Source organism: Exophiala bonariae (assembly GCF_035927105.1).
Source record: "Exophiala bonariae strain CCFEE 5792 chromosome Unknown scaffold_23, whole genome shotgun sequence".
NCBI classification, from domain to species: Eukaryota; Fungi; Ascomycota; class Eurotiomycetes; order Chaetothyriales; family Herpotrichiellaceae; genus Exophiala; species Exophiala bonariae.
In genome coordinates, this window is record NW_027042498.1 from 227629 (window position 1) to 245252 (window position 17624).

Sequence of the window (17624 nt, forward strand, 5' to 3'; positions counted from 1 at the left end):
GATATAACGCTCCGCTTGGCAAAGAAGCATCCATAAGTGTTTCCTTTAAAGCTCCACGACCACCAGTCCCTTGTTATACAATAGGACAGCTTGATCCCTCAGATAGGACCTGTCCTAGACTCCCCAGCACGCCCTTGCGGCTACCCCCGGTTTTCGGCTCCTGCCAATCCAAGCCGAAAAAAATAAAAAGTCCATCACAACTTCCCCCCCTCATGTCTAAATTACTTCGATTGAACCCCTCAAGCTCCAGACTCTCTTGCTCAGTCTCCACGCCCTTGTCCGTTCGTGCCAGTCGCTTCAATCAGGGAATGCAAAGACTCCAACAGCAACAGCAACATCTATCCCAACCCCAGTCTTCCTCTTTCACCAGCACCGCCAAGATGTCCGACAATGGCTTGACCAAAGTCTTCACCAAGAACGCCTGCCCTCGTAAGTCTGACTTGATTATCTATCCATCTGCATAAGGCAAATACATATCAAATCCAGTCTAACATTTCCTCCAGCCGCCGGCCCATACAGCCAGGCCATCAAAGCCGCAGGCCAAGTGTGGGTGGCAGGGCAGATCCCGGCGGACGAGCAAGGAAAGCTGGTCGAAGGCTCGATTGCTGAGAAGACGGCGCAGTGCATTAAGAACCTCAAGGCGATCTTGGAGGAGGCCGGCAGCGAGATTGGCAAGATCGTTCGTGTTGGTGTGAGTTTTCCTTTCTTTCTTTCCTTCCCTCTTCTTCTCTCGACACACGTCGAGCAGGAGACTGGTGGAATGTGTTTGGCTGACGCGGGTGGTGATCATAGGTCTTTCTTTCTGATATGCAGCACTTCAAGGAGATGAATGGCGAGTATGAGAAGTGGTTCACTCACAAGCCCGCCCGCACTTGTGTGGCTGTCAAGCAGTTGCCTTTGGGTGTGGATGTGGAGATTGAGGCGATTGCTATTCAGTAGATGTTCCACATCTGGACGATCTCAACGGATGGAAGGCTTGATACAGTATACATAGCCAATATCAAACATCAGACGAGATGTATATTTTATCTACCTCATCGACCACCAAAAATATACCTAGGTAGTCACAAGCAGCAACGTGAACCCGCCCTCCTTTCCTACAGCTTACTCCGGGCATCCTCACCTTCATTCTCTCCCAACTCGACAACAACCTTGCCCCATGTATCTCTCGCACCAAGGGCCGTCAGAGCGGCTGGGATGGTTTCGAGGCCCTTATATGTTTTATCTGTGTATGTGATGCCCTTCAATTTACCAGAGGCGATCAGGTCGAAAATGCCCTTCCACACCTCCTTGACCGTCTCCGTCTCCTTGGTGTTGTACATGCCCCAGTGTAGACCCACGATGCTGATGTTCTTCAGGAGTACGCGGTTCAAAGCGACCTTTTCGATGTTTCCACCCGCAAAGCCGATTACCAAGAGTCGGCCGTTCCAGGCTATGCACTTGATCGAGACGTCGATCATGCCTGTGGGTGATTGTTAGCGTGTCTGGGTCCCACTTTGTCTTTTCTAGAGGAAAGTGGATGTCTGACTTACCAACGGGGTCGTAGACGACGTCCACTCCGGCCTTGCCATTGCCTGTCCGGTGCTTGGCGCAGAGTGCAATCACCTGCTGCGGCCAGTCTTTGTTCCTATAATCGATGACATAGTCGGCGCCGTAGTCCAAGCAGACCTGTCGTTTCCGCTCCGAGCCTGCGGTGGCAATGACGACCGCTCCAAGTGCCTTGGCGATCTGGACCGCCGACAAACCGACACCTCCAGCACCGGCGTGCACAAGCACCCACTCTCCGGGCTGTGTCTTCGCGCGCGTCACCAACGCACCATACGCAGTTGGCGTCGTCACGTAGACGCCCGCTGCGTCCGCGAACGACCAGCCCTCGGGGACAGGGAAGAGCGACTGCTCCGCGGCCAAGACATGCGTCGCGTATGCGCCCTGGTTGGCTCCAAACACCCTGTCACCAACTTTGAACTGGTGGTTCGTGCGGGTGCTGATCGTGCCGTCGATGCTGCTGGCCACGGCGCCCGAGGTCGACGAGGTCCCCGTTGGCGTGGCGATCACGACGCCCGCGAACTCCATCCCGGCCAGCCATGGTAAGGGCGGCTGATGCTGGTATTTACCTTGGATCTGTAGGATGTCGAAGAAGTTGGTGCCGCACGCGCGGATCTTGATCAGGTATTTGTCGGGGTGCGGAGTCGGGGTTGGGAGGTTGGTCACCGTGAGCTCATGTGGCCCAGAGACGTATTGACTGATTTGCACGGCTTTCATCTTGGGGGAGTTCTTTGAGGGAGGATGGCTAAGGTGAGGTGGTGCTTGGTTTTGTTGGATTTTGTGAGGAAGAAGAGATCGCCGGAAAGAAAGCCATTGATCGGTCTAGCTATGTAGATTGTAGATTGTACTTTTCTCTCCGCGAAACCCCATACTGGCGGAGATACTCAGCATCTTGGAGTCAGACTGCTCTCTCAATGGTGGGATTGCCCGTGGGCCGCTTGGGAACCTCGGTTGAAGGACGGTACGGGAAATAGTACGCTAGCATCCGGTGGAATGAAGTCACGTGCTTACCGAGAATTGCTCCCGCTGCTGTCTTCCCCTGTAAAAACATAACTCTTCAATCTCAATAATCATCGGCTTTTTCCTGACCGTTGCTTCTATCTTATTTAATGGACTATGTTTATCCAGAGTATCGTAGGATTACATGGTGCACAGAATAAGTCGGTAAGTGAGTACTCCCCCCAGGCGGATTCAACAAGAGGGAGCAAAAAGAGAAAAAGACCAAAAAGGGTCCAAAGATCAAAAACACACCAATTTGGGAATGAAAAGCCATTTGGAAGGGTTGGTACTAACTGAGAGTTATACCCCCAGATCCTTTTTTGATTTATAAACAATTCCTGACAGTGGAAGAAGCGCCCATTAACTGTGGAACCTGATGTGTTGACCATTAAGCCATTCACACCAGATCAAGAAGCGGATGCACTGCTCCCGGATCTAGGAAGTTGTTGGACAGATTCTCGAACTTGTGATATATCTGCTGCTAGTTGGCGGCTTAGTGGTTAAGGCTGGTCGGTGCCTACTAGGCAGGTAGGTAGGGAGGTAGCTGTACTAAGATCGCCAGCGGAATCTGTGGCGAGCCGGTGTATATGCCTGAAACAGTGAATGATCAAGACCATCACTTCAAGATATCAGTACATCAATGCTCTCATTTCGTGTCCTGCCAGGATTTCGACTACACCGCGCACAAGGCTGAAACTCCCTTTATCGGCTGGGGAGCCGGTGAAGTTAACTGGGTCCTTCGGTTCGGACTAAGATCTGTCCGAGTTTCCTCAACAAGTGGAATGAAAGCAGCATGGTAACTCTCGAGTATCGGCTGAGGGCGCCTCAGGAACCTTCGACCATGGTTCTAGTCTCCCGATGCCAAACGCGGGTTGCTCGAGAAGTACCTACTTAGGTACCCTGGACCACCGCCAAGAATCGCGTGATGAACCCCATGAATGGCGAAAATTCATCAAACACCATCAACCATCCACCCTTGTCACCATCTTGCATATTGCTTAGCACGATGATACCTACCTATTTAGTAGAGCTTGATGCAGCTTGTCGTGCTTGATCATGTAGCCATTTTCTTGGCGTATTACATTGAGGTCAATCATGCCTCTTCCGGCCAATCTCGAGCTTCGATCGTGCATGCTGATGACGGCAAGGATGCTTTCGAGCTCTAGAGCTTCAAGCTCGCGATGAGCATCGCGTATGGCGATACCCCGCGCAGTTTTTGGAGAATGGTAAAAAGAAAGGTTTGTCCGTGAGGTACGATTTGGTTTGGTGCAGTCCTCAAATTGCTGTTCTCCTTCTTCTTGAAGGTTTGTGTGTTTGCAGGCTATCCTACGTACCAGAATCTTCAATCAGCAGTTATGAAGCTCATCGCCTTTGCAACTCTGGCATGCTTGGCTGCAAGTACCAATGCTGCAGTCATTAGGAGGCAAAGTGGCCAACAACCGACCTTTGAGAATGGGGAGCCTATCAATGCCAACGGCAGCCGAGGGGCACCAATATCAGGTATTTGACTCTCGAGATTTATCCATTCAACAAGCTGAGAGTCTCGTGTAGGTGGAACAAATCACGAGCTGGACTTGCAGAACCCTGATGGTCTCGGACGTCAAAGTACCGATAGTGGAACTGTACCCAACTTGAAATGGTCATTCTCTCTGTCCAGGACTCGTATCTTTCCAGGCGGCTGGACACGCACTCAGGTCATTCAAGACTTACCGCAAAGCCATGATATTGCTGCCGCTCAGCAACATCTACATCAAGGCGCAATCCGAGAGCTTCATTGGCATAAAGTTGTAAGTAGTAGATGCGAAGGAAATAAGACATACTAAGGCTGACGACCTCGAATAGGCAGAATGGGGCTTCGTGTACACTGGACGAGTCCTCGTGTCTGCGGTGGATGAAAATGGACAGTACCAAGTCGAAGAGCTAGGTTACGGAGATATCTGGTACTTTCCGAAAGGCCAAGCACATACCATTCAGGGTCTTGACACGGAGAACGAATACCTGTTGACTTTCGATGAGGGTAATTTTGACGCAGTTGGGTAAGTTCAGTGGCACAGTAAAAAGGGACTATTATTGATAACCTCAGCGTGACGTTTAATCTCGGTGATTGGGTCGCCCACACACCCAAGTCGGTCCTTGCGAAGAACTTCGGCCTTAATCAATCGGTATTCGATACCATTCCTCAAGTCGACCCCTACATTTCGCAGTCGAAAGTCAGTAACCGTACCGATGTGACTGGCGGAGCAGGCCCATTGACGGGAAATGCTTCCTATGTCTACCGAACGTTCCAGCATAGTCCCGAGTCAGTGCCGGGCAATGGTGGTACATTCTACAAAATCGACTCGACGAATTTTCCGATCTCCAAGACCATTGCCGCAACCTTTGTGACGCTGAAACCCGGTGGCCTTCGAGAGCTTCATTGGCACCCTACCAGTGAGGAGTGGCTCTACTTCCACAGCGGGACTGGAAGAGCGACAGTGTTTATTGGCAATGCAAATGCCAGAACATTCGATTTCTCAGCTGGTGATACCGCAGTTTTTCCAGACAACAGTGGTAAGGAGTATTCTTCGCATTCCCATGGCTTTTCGACACCGCGACTAACATGTTCTAGGACATTACATTGAGAACACCTCAAATACAGAAGACTTAGTGTGGATAGAAATATACAAAGCCGACCGAGTGGCAGACATTCCACTGGCCCAGTGGCTCGCCCTGACGCCGGCGGACATTGTAGCGAGCATCTTGAAGATCCCCATTGATGTGGTCACACAGATCAAGAAAGAAAAGCAACTACTGATCGCCGGACCATCTAATTGATGACAGATGAATTGGTGGCTATGGTACACAAGATTAGAAGAAACAGACCAATATGTATGACCCTGTTCTGGTCTGAGCACGAATGAGTTGGCTGGGAGTTGTGTAGCGGATTGTCAAGAACTGTCAGGGTACCACGGCGAGGAATCGTATATCAACCTACATTAATTAACAAGCTTAAGAGATATAAATAATTACATTCCACTTGATAAAGAAGTCCAGGGTTCGAGAATTCAAGAAAAAATCACGCTCTTTGATATCTGACTCGCCTGCACCGGATCTTTCGATTTTCGCATATCAACTTAGACACCGACTTCTAGCGCAAGAGCGGTCGCCTTTCACATTCTACGCCATTCGTGCTTCGAGAGTACAGCGTCCGCCTGCACGACAAGAGTGAACTAGACGTAGAGAGAGATGATGTCGGATACTTAGGTCTAGGTGCCTATTACTCGTAAATCTTGCACCGAAATACTATCCCCAATTGGGTCTAGAGTCTTGGCTATGATGTTGAGATGGTCTGATCGAACTCCGATTATGCCTTTTCGCAGTTACATAGCAACCTCGTTCTGAAAGCGAGTAATAGCTTCTCCTCGACCTTGATGGAGGGCTTATACACATGTCTGAGGTGCACTAGGGCCCTGACCGCTACAGGCTCAAGGCATACCGCCAGCCGGGTGCACCGCTCGTTGACTGTCAACCGCTTGTTCACCTCAAGCTCTCCAACACTCCATAATCGTGCCAACACCAGCGAAGGCATCGGCGCGGCCTGGAAACAGTCTGCAAAACAATTGACACGATCATCATCTACCTCTACAGCCCCTCTCGAGGAGCCCGACAACTTTGAACGCCACAACATTCCTCCTACAGACTATGGCGAATGGCGAGCACACGGCCGAGTGCTCCTGCAACCGGACAATCTCTTCCACCCGTTCTCCCAGTCACCCATTCCCGAAATAAGACAACGCGCTCGTTTCACGAAACAGCATGCTCTTTGCCCGCATCCTGCACATCAACAAACAAGAGTCCCAACTTCTCCGTACGATCCCGAGTCAAGAAAAATCGCTGGAAAAAGCACGCAGCCGCCTTCCCATGTGAGCTTCGAATGCCCTGATTGCGGAATAGCTACATACTGTTGCGAGGAGCATTGGGCCGACGATTTTGAAGCACATCTTGAGATTTGCGACACCCTACGACAGATCAACGAAGATGACCACGATCTGAGATCTGGGAGATGGTTCTCCGAGTTTGAGTATCCGGGACCACAGCTGGATGAAATCTTGGTCAATTTGACCAGTTGGGACACTTTCTTATACACTCGTCAGTTCGAGGCCATTAACGAGGAAAGAAGTATGCGCCAGGCCACGAGACTCCTGACGTACCCATTGTCTATTGGAAGTGTTCTACATGAGCTGAGCCCTTACAACATCCGGCGTGGAGGTAGATTGACTGCGGAAGGCTTGAAGAGTTTGAGTGGTAGGTCTCCCCAATTATCGTTCTTGAGACCAAACTGACACTATTAGCTCTACGATACACACTCCATCCACCACGACAGGGTCAAGGTATTTCCGTCGCAGGATTGAGACTTTCGAGTCCACCCGTGAGGATATTTATCCTTGGTGCGCGTGCTGAATCCTCTCTACCACGTGAAGTCTGGACTCAGCTCAACCACATATTTCCCCGAGCCACCATCCACCTCAACTTCATTGGGCCAGAGTCCATGTTAAATCGTGACTCCGAGTATCCACTACCAGAGCGGACAGCTTCTAACCCCTTCGGCGCAATTGTGGAGGATCGAATCTCGGACAAAATGAAGATAACGACCTACGTGGACTATTTCCATACCCTGCACGAGGCCAACCTATTCTACCCCTACGATCCCTACTTCGACTGCTTCATGCTCTACCACCCAGGCCTGGGCCACCCAGCATCCTCCCACGAGTGGGAAAGTACGATTCCGAAGCTGCTCGAGACCAAGATCCCGATCATCTGTACCGGTTATACGGAATGGGATATGCAACGAGATCAGAAGTGGGTAATGGAGAAGTGTGCTGGAGAAGTGGACATGTTGATGGAGCCCGGAGAGAATAGATTTCGGTCGTTGAGATGGGATTTGAACGACCTTGATCCCCAGGATGTCAGCTGTGGCAATTGGGGCATCTGGGCATTCAGAGGCAAGAGGTATGAGGCCACACATCGCAATGTAGAATAAATCAAGAGCATAAGCTCTGGAGTGTATAAAACAGAGAGCATCCAATTACACACTTGGTCCCCACCCCGTGGACTACATCGTTAAGCCACGCCGAAGGCCATACAACAACACTATTGCGCATGGAGTTTTTGGTAATGAATCGACTAAAGATATAGTGTTGTACACCTTGAGCTTGAAGTTGCTCCTGATTCAATCTGCCGTAACCTAAAATGCTCGCCACTAAGGACCAGATACGGTACCAGTATGTTATGGGCGCTTTCAGTCGAGAAAGGCGCATCGCTCTCGCTAATATAGACCTGATGAAGGATAGAGTATTGAGTAAACGACGCATTTGAGGTGATCCACGAATCCGATTTCCACGGGGACTTCCTAAATAGTCAGCGCGGTCGAAATCCTATTACTGTGGCGCCATCCTGCCATAGAAAGCATAAAGAATGATAGATGACCTCCATCGCAAGAAGGACTAAGGGGGGAAAGGGTTGTTTTAGTAGTGAGTATTGAGATGTATTAAAAAATAGCGGGTATTTTTTATCTACATATAACAATAGATTCTCCAAAATTTTGGACAAGAAACACCCCCAACACTGATACAATCTTTCGGAGTGTGACAAGCGCAATTGGTCTAGTGGTATGATTCTCGCTTAGGGTGCGAGAGGCCCCAGGTTCGAACCCTGGATTGCGCCCATTTTTTGCATTTTTGTCAGGGCAGGGATATCATGTGAGTCAAATAGACCCGCGTTAAGGTCAAGTTTGACGCATGTGAGAAGCCAGGTCTTATAAATATAAGGTATAAGATAAGGTACCTAAGTACATAAGTTAGGTTTGGAGCTTCTCATGATATCCTGGCGCATCTACTCACACAACAGCACTTGCCTCCCCGTTGGTCTCATACAAAATGAACTATTTTGTGTGTCCAGAAAATGCCACGGGGCTAAATAGTCAAGTTCTAGCGGACGAAGCGATGGCCTGACTCTCTACCGAAATTCTTGCGTTATTAAATAGGATCCAGGTGAATCAGCCTACGCCGGCGGGATCACAATACTTTTATTCCACAGACATACCACTACTATCACCTCTTTAATTATGTCGCAAAATGACGTCCCTTTTTACAGAATCTTTCAAGAGATTTCACGGTGGCCACATTCTCCTCATTATTTTCCTCTTCTTTGGATGCCAAGAGGGCTAGAACGAGATTCCTCGTATTGTCGAGCAAGCAGCTGAAGGATGCCCAGTGTTGGCTTTCATATGCTTCGGCCTTATTATAGGCGTGACTTGACAAAAGATACTATTCTCATGCCATCGGTGTATCATCGCACGAACGTTCTTAGCCAGTATGGCGGCTTCCCATGCGGAGGACTACTCTGGAAAGGAGGTTGTCCATAGCCCTCTACAGCATTCTCTGGGACCTGAAGTCGATGGGAGGGGAATCGAGGCAGTGGAATCGCAACCGCCTCTCACTCCGACCAGAAAAGCTCCCTTTTTGACTAGAGGTCGACTGGTGTTCGCAGTGCTGCTTGGACTTTGTGTCGTTGGAGCCATTGTAGGAGGAGCTGTGGGTGGAATTGTAGGCAAGCGACAGCATGAAAGCTCCCAACCCAGGTATGAAAGATCCCTTTCTCCATGGTGTATCCCAGAAATGTAATTGGGGCATTATCCATTGCCTCATCACAAGAGATTGATTATGTCGCTTAGTGCAACAACTTCGCCAGGGGCTCAAAATGAAACCATGACTGGGTCAGCGGCTGATCAAACGGCGCTGCTGCGGTATGCAACACCCATCTCGACATTTGGCGAGGGCACAATCGATGTCTACCTCCAGGGAAATGATGGCCGTGTGTATAGCAAGCAGTATATCAATGGCTCCTGGCAACCCTCCGGTACCGCATTCTGGAACTTGGGTGGCATCGTAACCTCTAATATTGGGGCTGTATCTCGTTCTTTTGGACACACAGATCTATTTGCACGAGGGATAGATTTTGACATCTACAATCAAACTCGAAACAACACCGACCCCTATGGTTCACCACAGTCTTGCCTTTGCTGGGATCCCATGAACGGTACTGCTCTCAGTGGACCTGAAGTCGCCTTCTCTGAGTCAAACTCATTTGATGTATTCCAGTACGGCTGGGACGGGATCCTGTACGACATCCCATGGCGGGAGTCCTCTGCATCCTCAACGTTGACCCGGGGAAATTGGAGTTGGCTTGGTGAGTATGACGGGTTGACTAACGACTGGTTGAATTTCACTCCCTCTGTCGTATCCTGGGGTGTGGGCCATTATGATTTCTTCGGTGTGCGAAGCTCTGACCACGCTCTGTACCATCGTGCCTTCAACGAGGGAGCTGGATGGAGCGTCGACTTTGGAAGGCTGGGCGGGTACTGCACAAGTCGACCAGCAGCAGTATCGGTTGCAAGTGGCCGCTTAGATGTGTTCGTTCGCGGTGGAGACGCAAGAGTATGGCATACTTCCTACTATGCTGGTGATACCAAAGGGTGGAGTGATTTCGAATCGCTGGGAAATATTACCATCCTAGGAGAGCCGCACGCAATACGATACCTCAGCAACGGCATCTCTGTGTTTGTGTGCAACCAGATGGATCATGCGGTGTGGCATGCGGTGTACGATGGCAAGGTGTGGACAGAATGGGTGAGTCTTGGAGGAGACTTTGGAGCTCCACCTAAGGCAATATCTAAAAGCCCTGGACAGCTAGACGTTTTTGCAGTCGGGCGTAAAGGAGAGTTGATGTGGCGAAACTGGGAGGAGGATCGAGGAGCTTGGCAACCACTTAGTGAGTGGGTGAATCTTGGGACTGCTACTTAGGTTGGTGCAAATATCGATTTGATTTTGATTAGCTGCACATACCTTTATGGTAGCGTGATGGCGATACCTGGGCCACATCGTTTGTTACAATCAAGGCAATGAGGAGCTTGATACCAAGGCCAATTCTCCAGCGACGCTGGCTGACTGGGAGATGAGTCGTCTATCAGTACATACTCTGAGTATTGCCAATTAAGCCTGTTAGAGCTTCATACTCAGCCTTCTCATGTGATTCTAAACACCATGGTTTGATAGTCGTAGCAGACAATCATGTCGTCGCCAGCATGTACTAAGCCGCTGTCAAATGAGATGACAAGATTCTACTTTTACATCATCACTGCTTGAGTCATGAGATTTGGTGCGAAAGACCTACGACTTCGGGTGCTGCGGAATATTTTAAGGATTGAAGTACTGGGACAAGGCCTCTGGAGGAGCATGTGAGGGTGAAAGCGCGCATGACGTGCGAAAATCAACGGAGGCCGCCCATCGGCGAAAATCCCGAGTAGAAGGCCACGTACCTAGGTAGTTTACCTTATTCTCTACTAGCCTATACCTATTCTGATTGGCAGAATCTCTCTTGATAGACGCCTTTCTGTATCATTAGGGTAGGTTTATACAAGTGATTTATGCAGTGAACGTGAACGATTGCTACTGTTTCTATGTAACATTACTATAGATTCGTCCATTCGATACATTTGTGCTCAGAACAAAACGGACGGCGAGGAATCTACTTGGTAAGGCAAGTGACTGCAAAGTCATTGACTATGGTCAAGTCCGGCTTTGACATCTCTTGGTGAACGACTTTTAATAATTTTGAACTGAGACTGCGAATCTGAAGATGCTCGAGATTTGACATGGAGTCTCAAGGTCGAGTAGACTAACATGATGACATCACCACATAGAATGATGAGTTTCGCTCATAGGCTACCAGGTGCGCCTTCGACGCAAAGGATGTCCATGTTCAGGGTTTTCCGCTCAAAACCTTCCGTACTTCTTGCTGGCAGCAGATTTTATTCCGCCTCTGACTGTGCTAGGACTTGGAAACTAGACAGCGATTTTCAACGGGATGATATTTGTTCCAATCGTTCGTGCTCCTGAACAACCCCGTCTGCTACATCCCTAGCTTCTCATCATCCAATCTGACCTCTGCTCTCCATGACTATTCTCAGGCATCTTTTAACTGCTGATGAACGTCCTCAACGGTAGCAGAGATAGGGACGCCCTTATCGGTCAGACCCATGTCGTCTGCAAAAGTACTATGGGGCGTCCAGGATGCACTCTTCCTTGGCGTCGTCTCCTCTAGCATTTTGTCAATCTGTTCCAAGCTCAAGCCTTTCATCTCAGGGATGAAGAGGTAAGTGAACAGAACACAGAGAGAGCACAGTGAGCCCCAGAGGAAGAAGACTTTAGCACCCAGATTTGCTTCACCCCGTCCATTACCTACTAGGTAAGGAGTGATTGTGGCAATGATCTTGTCACTTAAATTAGCGACGAGCATTCAAACAGAAAACGTGGATGACTTACACAGTTCCAAAACCAGTTGCTCGCAGTGGAGAAACCTACAGCTCGGGATCGAATTTGCAGGGGAAAGATCTCCCCAACTATGATCCATGCCGCTGGACCCCAGCTCATTGCGAACATCGCAATATTGATGCAGATAAACGCAATCATACACCGAACAGCCGCGGCGTCACCGCTCTTGCCTGCCGTGACACCGACAATGCCAACGATGAATTGTGAAATCACCATGCCAGACCCACCAGCCAGTAAAATGTGACGTCGGCCGAATCGTTCAACCATCCAGAATGAGAAAGGGGTGGAACATGTGTTGACGAGGCTAGTAATTAGTTGAATCAAGAAGGGATTGTCGATGGTGCCGAGGTTTTGGAAGAAGACAACGCCTGTTGGGAGGTTCAGAATGTCTGGAGTGTGTTAAAAAGCTACTTACGTACCGAAATAGAATATGAAATTTATTCCTGTGAATTGTTGAAACATCTGCATAAGAATTCCTTCGTGCCGTTAGCCGTAGACCGTACTGAGGGTCCAAAAAAAGGACACGGCGTACCAATGAGGGTGCGGCGAGAATTTGAATTGCCCTGCAACAGTGAACCCTGGAAGCAGGTCTTCCAGCTTCCGAGATAGCTCAATTGAGGAGTCAATTGCTTTTCATATTCATGATTCGCAATGATCTCTGCTAATTCGTCCTGGATATACTGCGAAGCAACATTTTGACCGCGCACGTGCGACAACGCCTTTGCTGCGTGCTCGAATTTTCCCTTTTTGACCAAGTATCTAGGGCTTTCGGGGAGGAAGAAGAGACCGGTCCCAAGAATGACTGCCCAAACGAACTGAATGGCAATGGGAATACGATAAGAGCCACTGTCATCTCGGTTTTGGGTCGAATAGCAAACGACATTGGCAAGGAGAATTCCGATGGTGATGCACCAATTGTTTCCCGCAATCAACGCTCCACGCACCTTCTTTGGCGCGATTTCCTATTCACGGTTGTAAGCTGAATGGATAGGCTCACCCCCATGAGAAGCAAACCTTACCGACATGTAGAGAATTACAATTGCTGAGATAAAGCCCACACCAAGTCCTCCGATCAAACGACCCGGAACCATGAGACCTAGGCTTGTCGAAGCAGTCTGCAGAATACATCCTCCAATAAAAATGAGACAGCCGACAATTATTGTCGTTCGCCTTCCAATCAAGTCTGCCATGTCGCCAGCTAGGATTGCACCGAAGAACGTCCCAGCCGACAGGATTGATACGATGAGAGACTGCTCGCTAGCCCGAAGATGGAAGGCTAACACCGCAGCCGGATCGCTGGGATCCGGATATGGTAGACCGGTGTACTGGCGGATGAAGTATCTCATGCCCAGAACGCCGCCCATGTAGCCAGTGTCATAGCCGAAGAAAATGCCTCCGAGCGCAGCGAAGGCACATAGTAGGTAGGCTTTGACAGTGACTGGTGCTTCGACACGAGCTGTATCGGCCGTGCCAGTGATGATGACTGACGTTCCTCCAGGCATATTGATTTTGTGATAATTTGTAAATCTGATGAGGGAGAAATAGTGATGCTGCTCAGCCTGCAATCTGGACCATCACTGATGGAAGACATCCCTATATATAGCAGTCTGCCAGCTGTCGGAAGATGCCCTAACTCCACCCCCGCAAGTCAACTTCCCCAGGAAAGAGAGGATTAAAGCATATCCGGACAAAGTTTCCTTTACTTCAATCCCAAGTTGCTTGAGATCGGGATGCCCAAGAGTACTCGACAGTCAGGGCGGGAAAGTCCTTTGCCTCATTTTTTGGCTTCCACCAGGCCTTATGCAAGACCCGGAAGTACGGAAATTCTCTAAAAATATGGCCTATTGCAGGGGTATATTTCGCATTGGAAGAGCAGCGTTTTGTAAGGTCTTTCATAGGCAGGACGACGGAATAGTACTCAAGGTAAATAATCAGATGAACACTACTATCACGGATGAAAGATATCCCTAATGTGCCAATCCCGCTCACAAGCGCCAAGTCATACATATGAGATCTGAGGGACTATTGTCCCCGTACATAGGATGGCGGGATATCAATACAGATGAGGAGATCAATCCTAATGCAACGGAAGAGGAGATACCCGGGATATCGGCATTGAATTTGGCAGATGAGCACGACACAAGCTGTGTGAGTATTCCAGTCGTGGTTCTCCAGAGTAAAAGAAGCAACATCGCCGTTGTACCGTTGGCTATGAAGAAAGTGAGACTTTTATGTGCATTTCTAGAGGTTTGTCTAGAGGTAGGCTTTGCAAGTTTCGAGAGTTTCTGTCGGAAACGTCGAACTCCCGATCCTGAGGTCCAAGGTATCAAGAAGCATGAAATTCGGCTCAAACTTTGTCTCATTGTATCACATGCACAAAGTGGCATAGTGCAGACGAGACTCTATCCACTGTTGCGTTGCCACGTTTCCTTGATAACGAGCGGCCTCGTCTGGGCCACGGCCAAATGCTTTTTATCCTTGACTTCTTGTCTCATACATTGTATCCGAGGGCTTTCATGAAATGGTCTTGATCTTGCCTGCAGCGGGAATTAGCACCAGTGCAATAGTCGTGTTTCAGATGGGCAACAAACATTTCCGCATTATCGAACAATTCAAGGTAGTCGAGAAAAGGATCTTCTTCGGTCATGGCAGGAAGGGTCTCTGTATTTGAGAAGTCTGTTGTTTGGGCGGCCGCAGAGTCCGACGTGACGCGAGGATTACCATCCTCAGCTGGTAGCATTTCGTGCGCGAGCCGCTGTTGTACTGTTCCCACCCTGCATCTTTGAGAGACATCGAGCGGCAACGTTCCGGGTCTAGGAAATCTATAGTTGCCATGGGAGGAGGTCATTATGTCCTCTTGTTGTTGCGTTGTTGGGAAGCGAGAAAGTTTGGCTCGTACTGTTTGTGCGAAGGCGGTAGTGCCATGCCCACTCGTTTCGGGCATGCGACAAAAATTACCTCTCTCTGTGAGCGGGTTCGTCCGAGAGACACAACTTGTATCTGCGGTCGAATCCATAACACTAGGATGTTGAGGTTCGTCATACAGATGAAGAACGTAAGCGTTCCTTGTCAGTGTGTTAGTTCTCAAACCACTATCCCCGAAACCCAGCCTGGCGAGGTCTTGTTTAAGTTGTTTCAATACTGCCTCTCGCGACTGTATCGGAAGGGATTGTGCAGCCGATGCAGCGTCAGCAAGTATCTCCCACGATGGAGGCAGCCGTTCCGATGCACCAGAACCACAGAACTGGATAATAACCTCTGTGTCTTTCCGAGCAAGTTTTTCGATCTGATGGTCTGAAGGATTAATGTGTAGCTGAATCACCAGGCACAAGTAAACAAAACCTAGGTTAACAATGTTAGGTGGTGGAACTCGATCAGGCATACCCCGACCTCTTTGGCAACCCGCCTGCTTGCAATGTCGCGGTAATTGCGCTGTCCAGTCAATTAAACTTGTAATAGCCTGCAGGCTGGCATCGCCCGGATCTAGGTGCAGGAGATTGTTCGCAATACAGACGAGGCGGACCAGTTGGCTGAAAGTGCTCGAGGTGCGTATAGGTAGACTTGGCTCTGCATCTGAGTGTGAGCGGAGGGGTCGCCACGGTTCCCATTCCTCCATGCCAGAATCATCGATCGGAAGACAGGGTTCAATCGCCTGTGGTTTCAGATAGGGTACTCTTTTCAAGCGCATCGCCAGAAGAGATTCTACCACAAAACACCCAAGCCAAACTCGGTCCGCGTGGCATTTCTGGTGCTGCCAAGCGGTGTTGATTTGATCAAGGTCGATGGAGAAAGCAATTGAGATTGCGTATGTGATTATAGACGAGGCCGCTTTGTAGTCGCGAGCTATCCAGCGACATATTGCAAGTATCGTCAGTGCTTGCACATGTTCAAGGCAATACTCATGCTCGTTCTCCCATGGGATAAGGTTCCGAGCGTGGGCATAGAACAACTCGGAGGTTTCAATCGACTCAGCAAATGAGGTCGGTGTCACCTCCGTCTGTGCTTCCTCCAGTGAAGCGCAGGCTAATATTGCCCAAAGGACCGCATGATCTCCGGAACCCAACGATTTCCGGGTCACAAGGAACCCTTCAGCAGGATATGAAAACAAGGTCCGGAAAACCACATGCCGTTCCACGATTGGTAGCCAACAATGCGTGTAAGTAAAATACCAATCGATTAGGCGAGATGAAGTGGAAGGGAGCTTAAGCAAGTGAGGTATTGTCGGCTGGTAGAGGAAGACATTAGCATTATCACAGCCTGTCGTTGTTCGGATCTCATCTTCGCCCAAGGAAGATTCCAATGACCCCACCAAGTCTTTCTCGGCAGTATTCAGCGTAATTTGTGGGATTTGTGCATCTTCTCCAGGTTGCTGGGCGTATGCCCTCCACGAAATCAAAGGATGATGCTGTTCAAAGCCTTGCACTGTCTCAAGTGGATTCCCAGTTGCTTCATCATCCGAGTCATCTGTTGATGCGAGAAGTTGGTTGATCTTTTCTGGAATTTTGCTTCTCTTCCAGGAAGCAAGAAGGTTCTCAACATCCCCTGTACTGCCCGCATTCTGATCTCGTCCACGGAAGTCCAGCACAGATGCTCTGCCTAGAAGTGACTCGACCGCAGCCTCACTGCCATCAATCTTTTGGAGCACGAGACCCCACAGGCATTCTAGCGCACGAACGTAGCCCGTCTTGAGTCCACGCCTCTTTGCCGCAGCACCATACGAACAAGGCTTCCTTGTTTCCAGGCATTTGGAGCATCGAGGGCTGCGTCCGTCACACCTGAGCTTTCCATGTCGACACTGGTCACAGGCTCGCGCAACTCGACGTCGTTTAGCGAGTTGAGATCCCTCGTCAGGGTCTGACATGCCAGTGGACGAAGTTCCGGCAGGGTGAGAATGTGTGACGTCCTTGTGATTGTCGTCTACACCTATAGCGGTGCCAGGAACCACTTTCTGCTAAACAAAAGGTATCATTCTACGCCCCTGAGGAGCATGACTAGAAGGCTTTCGTTTTGGTACTGGTGCAGTATCTGTTGCGTGAGATCGCGATCTGCTAACGACAATCAGTTCGCGAAGTCTCGTGAGGAATTGAATCAAAAGATGTTCAGGACCTTGACTCCACCCTCGCCCGGGAATCGTCCTGAGCAAAACATCTGGGTGACATCTTCCCCACCTCCAAAGCCCTCGGCCCACAAGAATACGGATAATTAGTTAGCCGGGCCTGAAGCAGCACAATCTCATTACACTGCCAACCCCCAGGTTTTCCACAATCCAACTTCACTGCCGCTAGTTTTCGGCTCATCGGCTTTGCATCCATAATCAGTCTGAAGTTCTCCTAATTGCCACCACTTCTCAGGAATGTACAGGCGAAGGACTCGTGATTCAGAACCCTACTCCTAATGCAAACAGTCACTGTGCAGACTAGCACTTCGCAGCTTGCTCAGGACTCGATCAGAGACCAATCGGAAAACTTGAATGAGGTGTCAAGGAAGCGAAAAGGGGTTGTCGTGGATGAAATCGGCGGTGCCTCCAACTTGATTCCCTTGCTCTTGACTGGGAAACGTAGCAGAACCGAATTCTCAAGCCCTGATGAGCTTGGCCTAATGACAGCGAAGATACCATTTTTTCAGCGACGGGTGAGGAGCTTTGAACAGGATGCCTCGATCGCTTTCGTTGGCCCGCGAGGTAATGGAAAGTCCAGTCTCGCAGTTATT

At 49.6% G+C, this 17624-nt stretch overlaps 7 protein-coding genes and 1 non-coding gene across 8 annotated transcripts; 5 read left to right on the forward strand and 3 right to left on the reverse strand.

The window, feature by feature from the left end:
* Nucleotides 1-380: 380 nt before the first annotated feature.
* On the forward strand, nucleotides 381-939 carry LTR84_006126 (uncharacterized protein; the record flags this gene model as incomplete). The annotated part of the gene is made up of 3 exons (XM_064849688.1): nucleotides 381-429; nucleotides 504-691; nucleotides 793-939. 3 exons carry the CDS (start codon nucleotides 381-383, stop codon nucleotides 937-939), a joined length of 384 nt encoding a protein of 127 aa, XP_064703443.1.
* Nucleotides 940-1097: 158 nt separating this feature from the next.
* Nucleotides 1098-2262, reverse strand: LTR84_006127 (uncharacterized protein; the record flags this gene model as incomplete). Its single annotated transcript, XM_064849689.1, has 2 exons — nucleotides 1098-1462; nucleotides 1533-2262. 2 exons carry the CDS (start codon nucleotides 2260-2262, stop codon nucleotides 1098-1100), a joined length of 1095 nt encoding a protein of 364 aa, XP_064703444.1.
* Nucleotides 2263-3899: 1637 nt separating this feature from the next.
* On the forward strand, nucleotides 3900-5358 carry LTR84_006128 (uncharacterized protein; the record flags this gene model as incomplete). The annotated part of the gene is made up of 5 exons (XM_064849690.1): nucleotides 3900-4044; nucleotides 4096-4331; nucleotides 4387-4580; nucleotides 4628-5094; nucleotides 5153-5358. The coding sequence occupies 5 exons, from the start codon at nucleotides 3900-3902 to the stop codon at nucleotides 5356-5358; spliced, it is 1248 nt and encodes a 415-aa protein (XP_064703445.1).
* Nucleotides 5359-5954: 596 nt separating this feature from the next.
* LTR84_006129 (uncharacterized protein) lies at nucleotides 5955-7564 on the forward strand (the record flags this gene model as incomplete). The annotated part of the gene is made up of 2 exons (XM_064849691.1): nucleotides 5955-6828; nucleotides 6876-7564. The coding sequence occupies 2 exons, from the start codon at nucleotides 5955-5957 to the stop codon at nucleotides 7562-7564; spliced, it is 1563 nt and encodes a 520-aa protein (XP_064703446.1).
* Nucleotides 7565-8175: 611 nt separating this feature from the next.
* LTR84_006130 lies at nucleotides 8176-8247 on the forward strand. The gene has a single exon. It is a non-coding gene; the product is annotated as a tRNA-Pro (tRNA).
* A 937-nt stretch (nucleotides 8248-9184) lies between these two features.
* LTR84_006131 (uncharacterized protein) lies at nucleotides 9185-10385 on the forward strand (the record flags this gene model as incomplete). The annotated part of the gene is made up of 2 exons (XM_064849692.1): nucleotides 9185-9189; nucleotides 9257-10385. The coding sequence occupies 2 exons, from the start codon at nucleotides 9185-9187 to the stop codon at nucleotides 10383-10385; spliced, it is 1134 nt and encodes a 377-aa protein (XP_064703447.1).
* A 1162-nt stretch (nucleotides 10386-11547) lies between these two features.
* LTR84_006132 (uncharacterized protein) lies at nucleotides 11548-13417 on the reverse strand (the record flags this gene model as incomplete). The annotated part of the gene is made up of 5 exons (XM_064849693.1): nucleotides 11548-11853; nucleotides 11907-12283; nucleotides 12335-12391; nucleotides 12448-12877; nucleotides 12935-13417. The coding sequence occupies 5 exons, from the start codon at nucleotides 13415-13417 to the stop codon at nucleotides 11548-11550; spliced, it is 1653 nt and encodes a 550-aa protein (XP_064703448.1).
* A 989-nt stretch (nucleotides 13418-14406) lies between these two features.
* LTR84_006133 (uncharacterized protein) lies at nucleotides 14407-16776 on the reverse strand (the record flags this gene model as incomplete). Its single annotated transcript, XM_064849694.1, has 1 exon — nucleotides 14407-16776. The coding sequence occupies one exon, from the start codon at nucleotides 16774-16776 to the stop codon at nucleotides 14407-14409; it is 2370 nt and encodes a 789-aa protein (XP_064703449.1).
* Nucleotides 16777-17624: the final 848 nt, after the last annotated feature.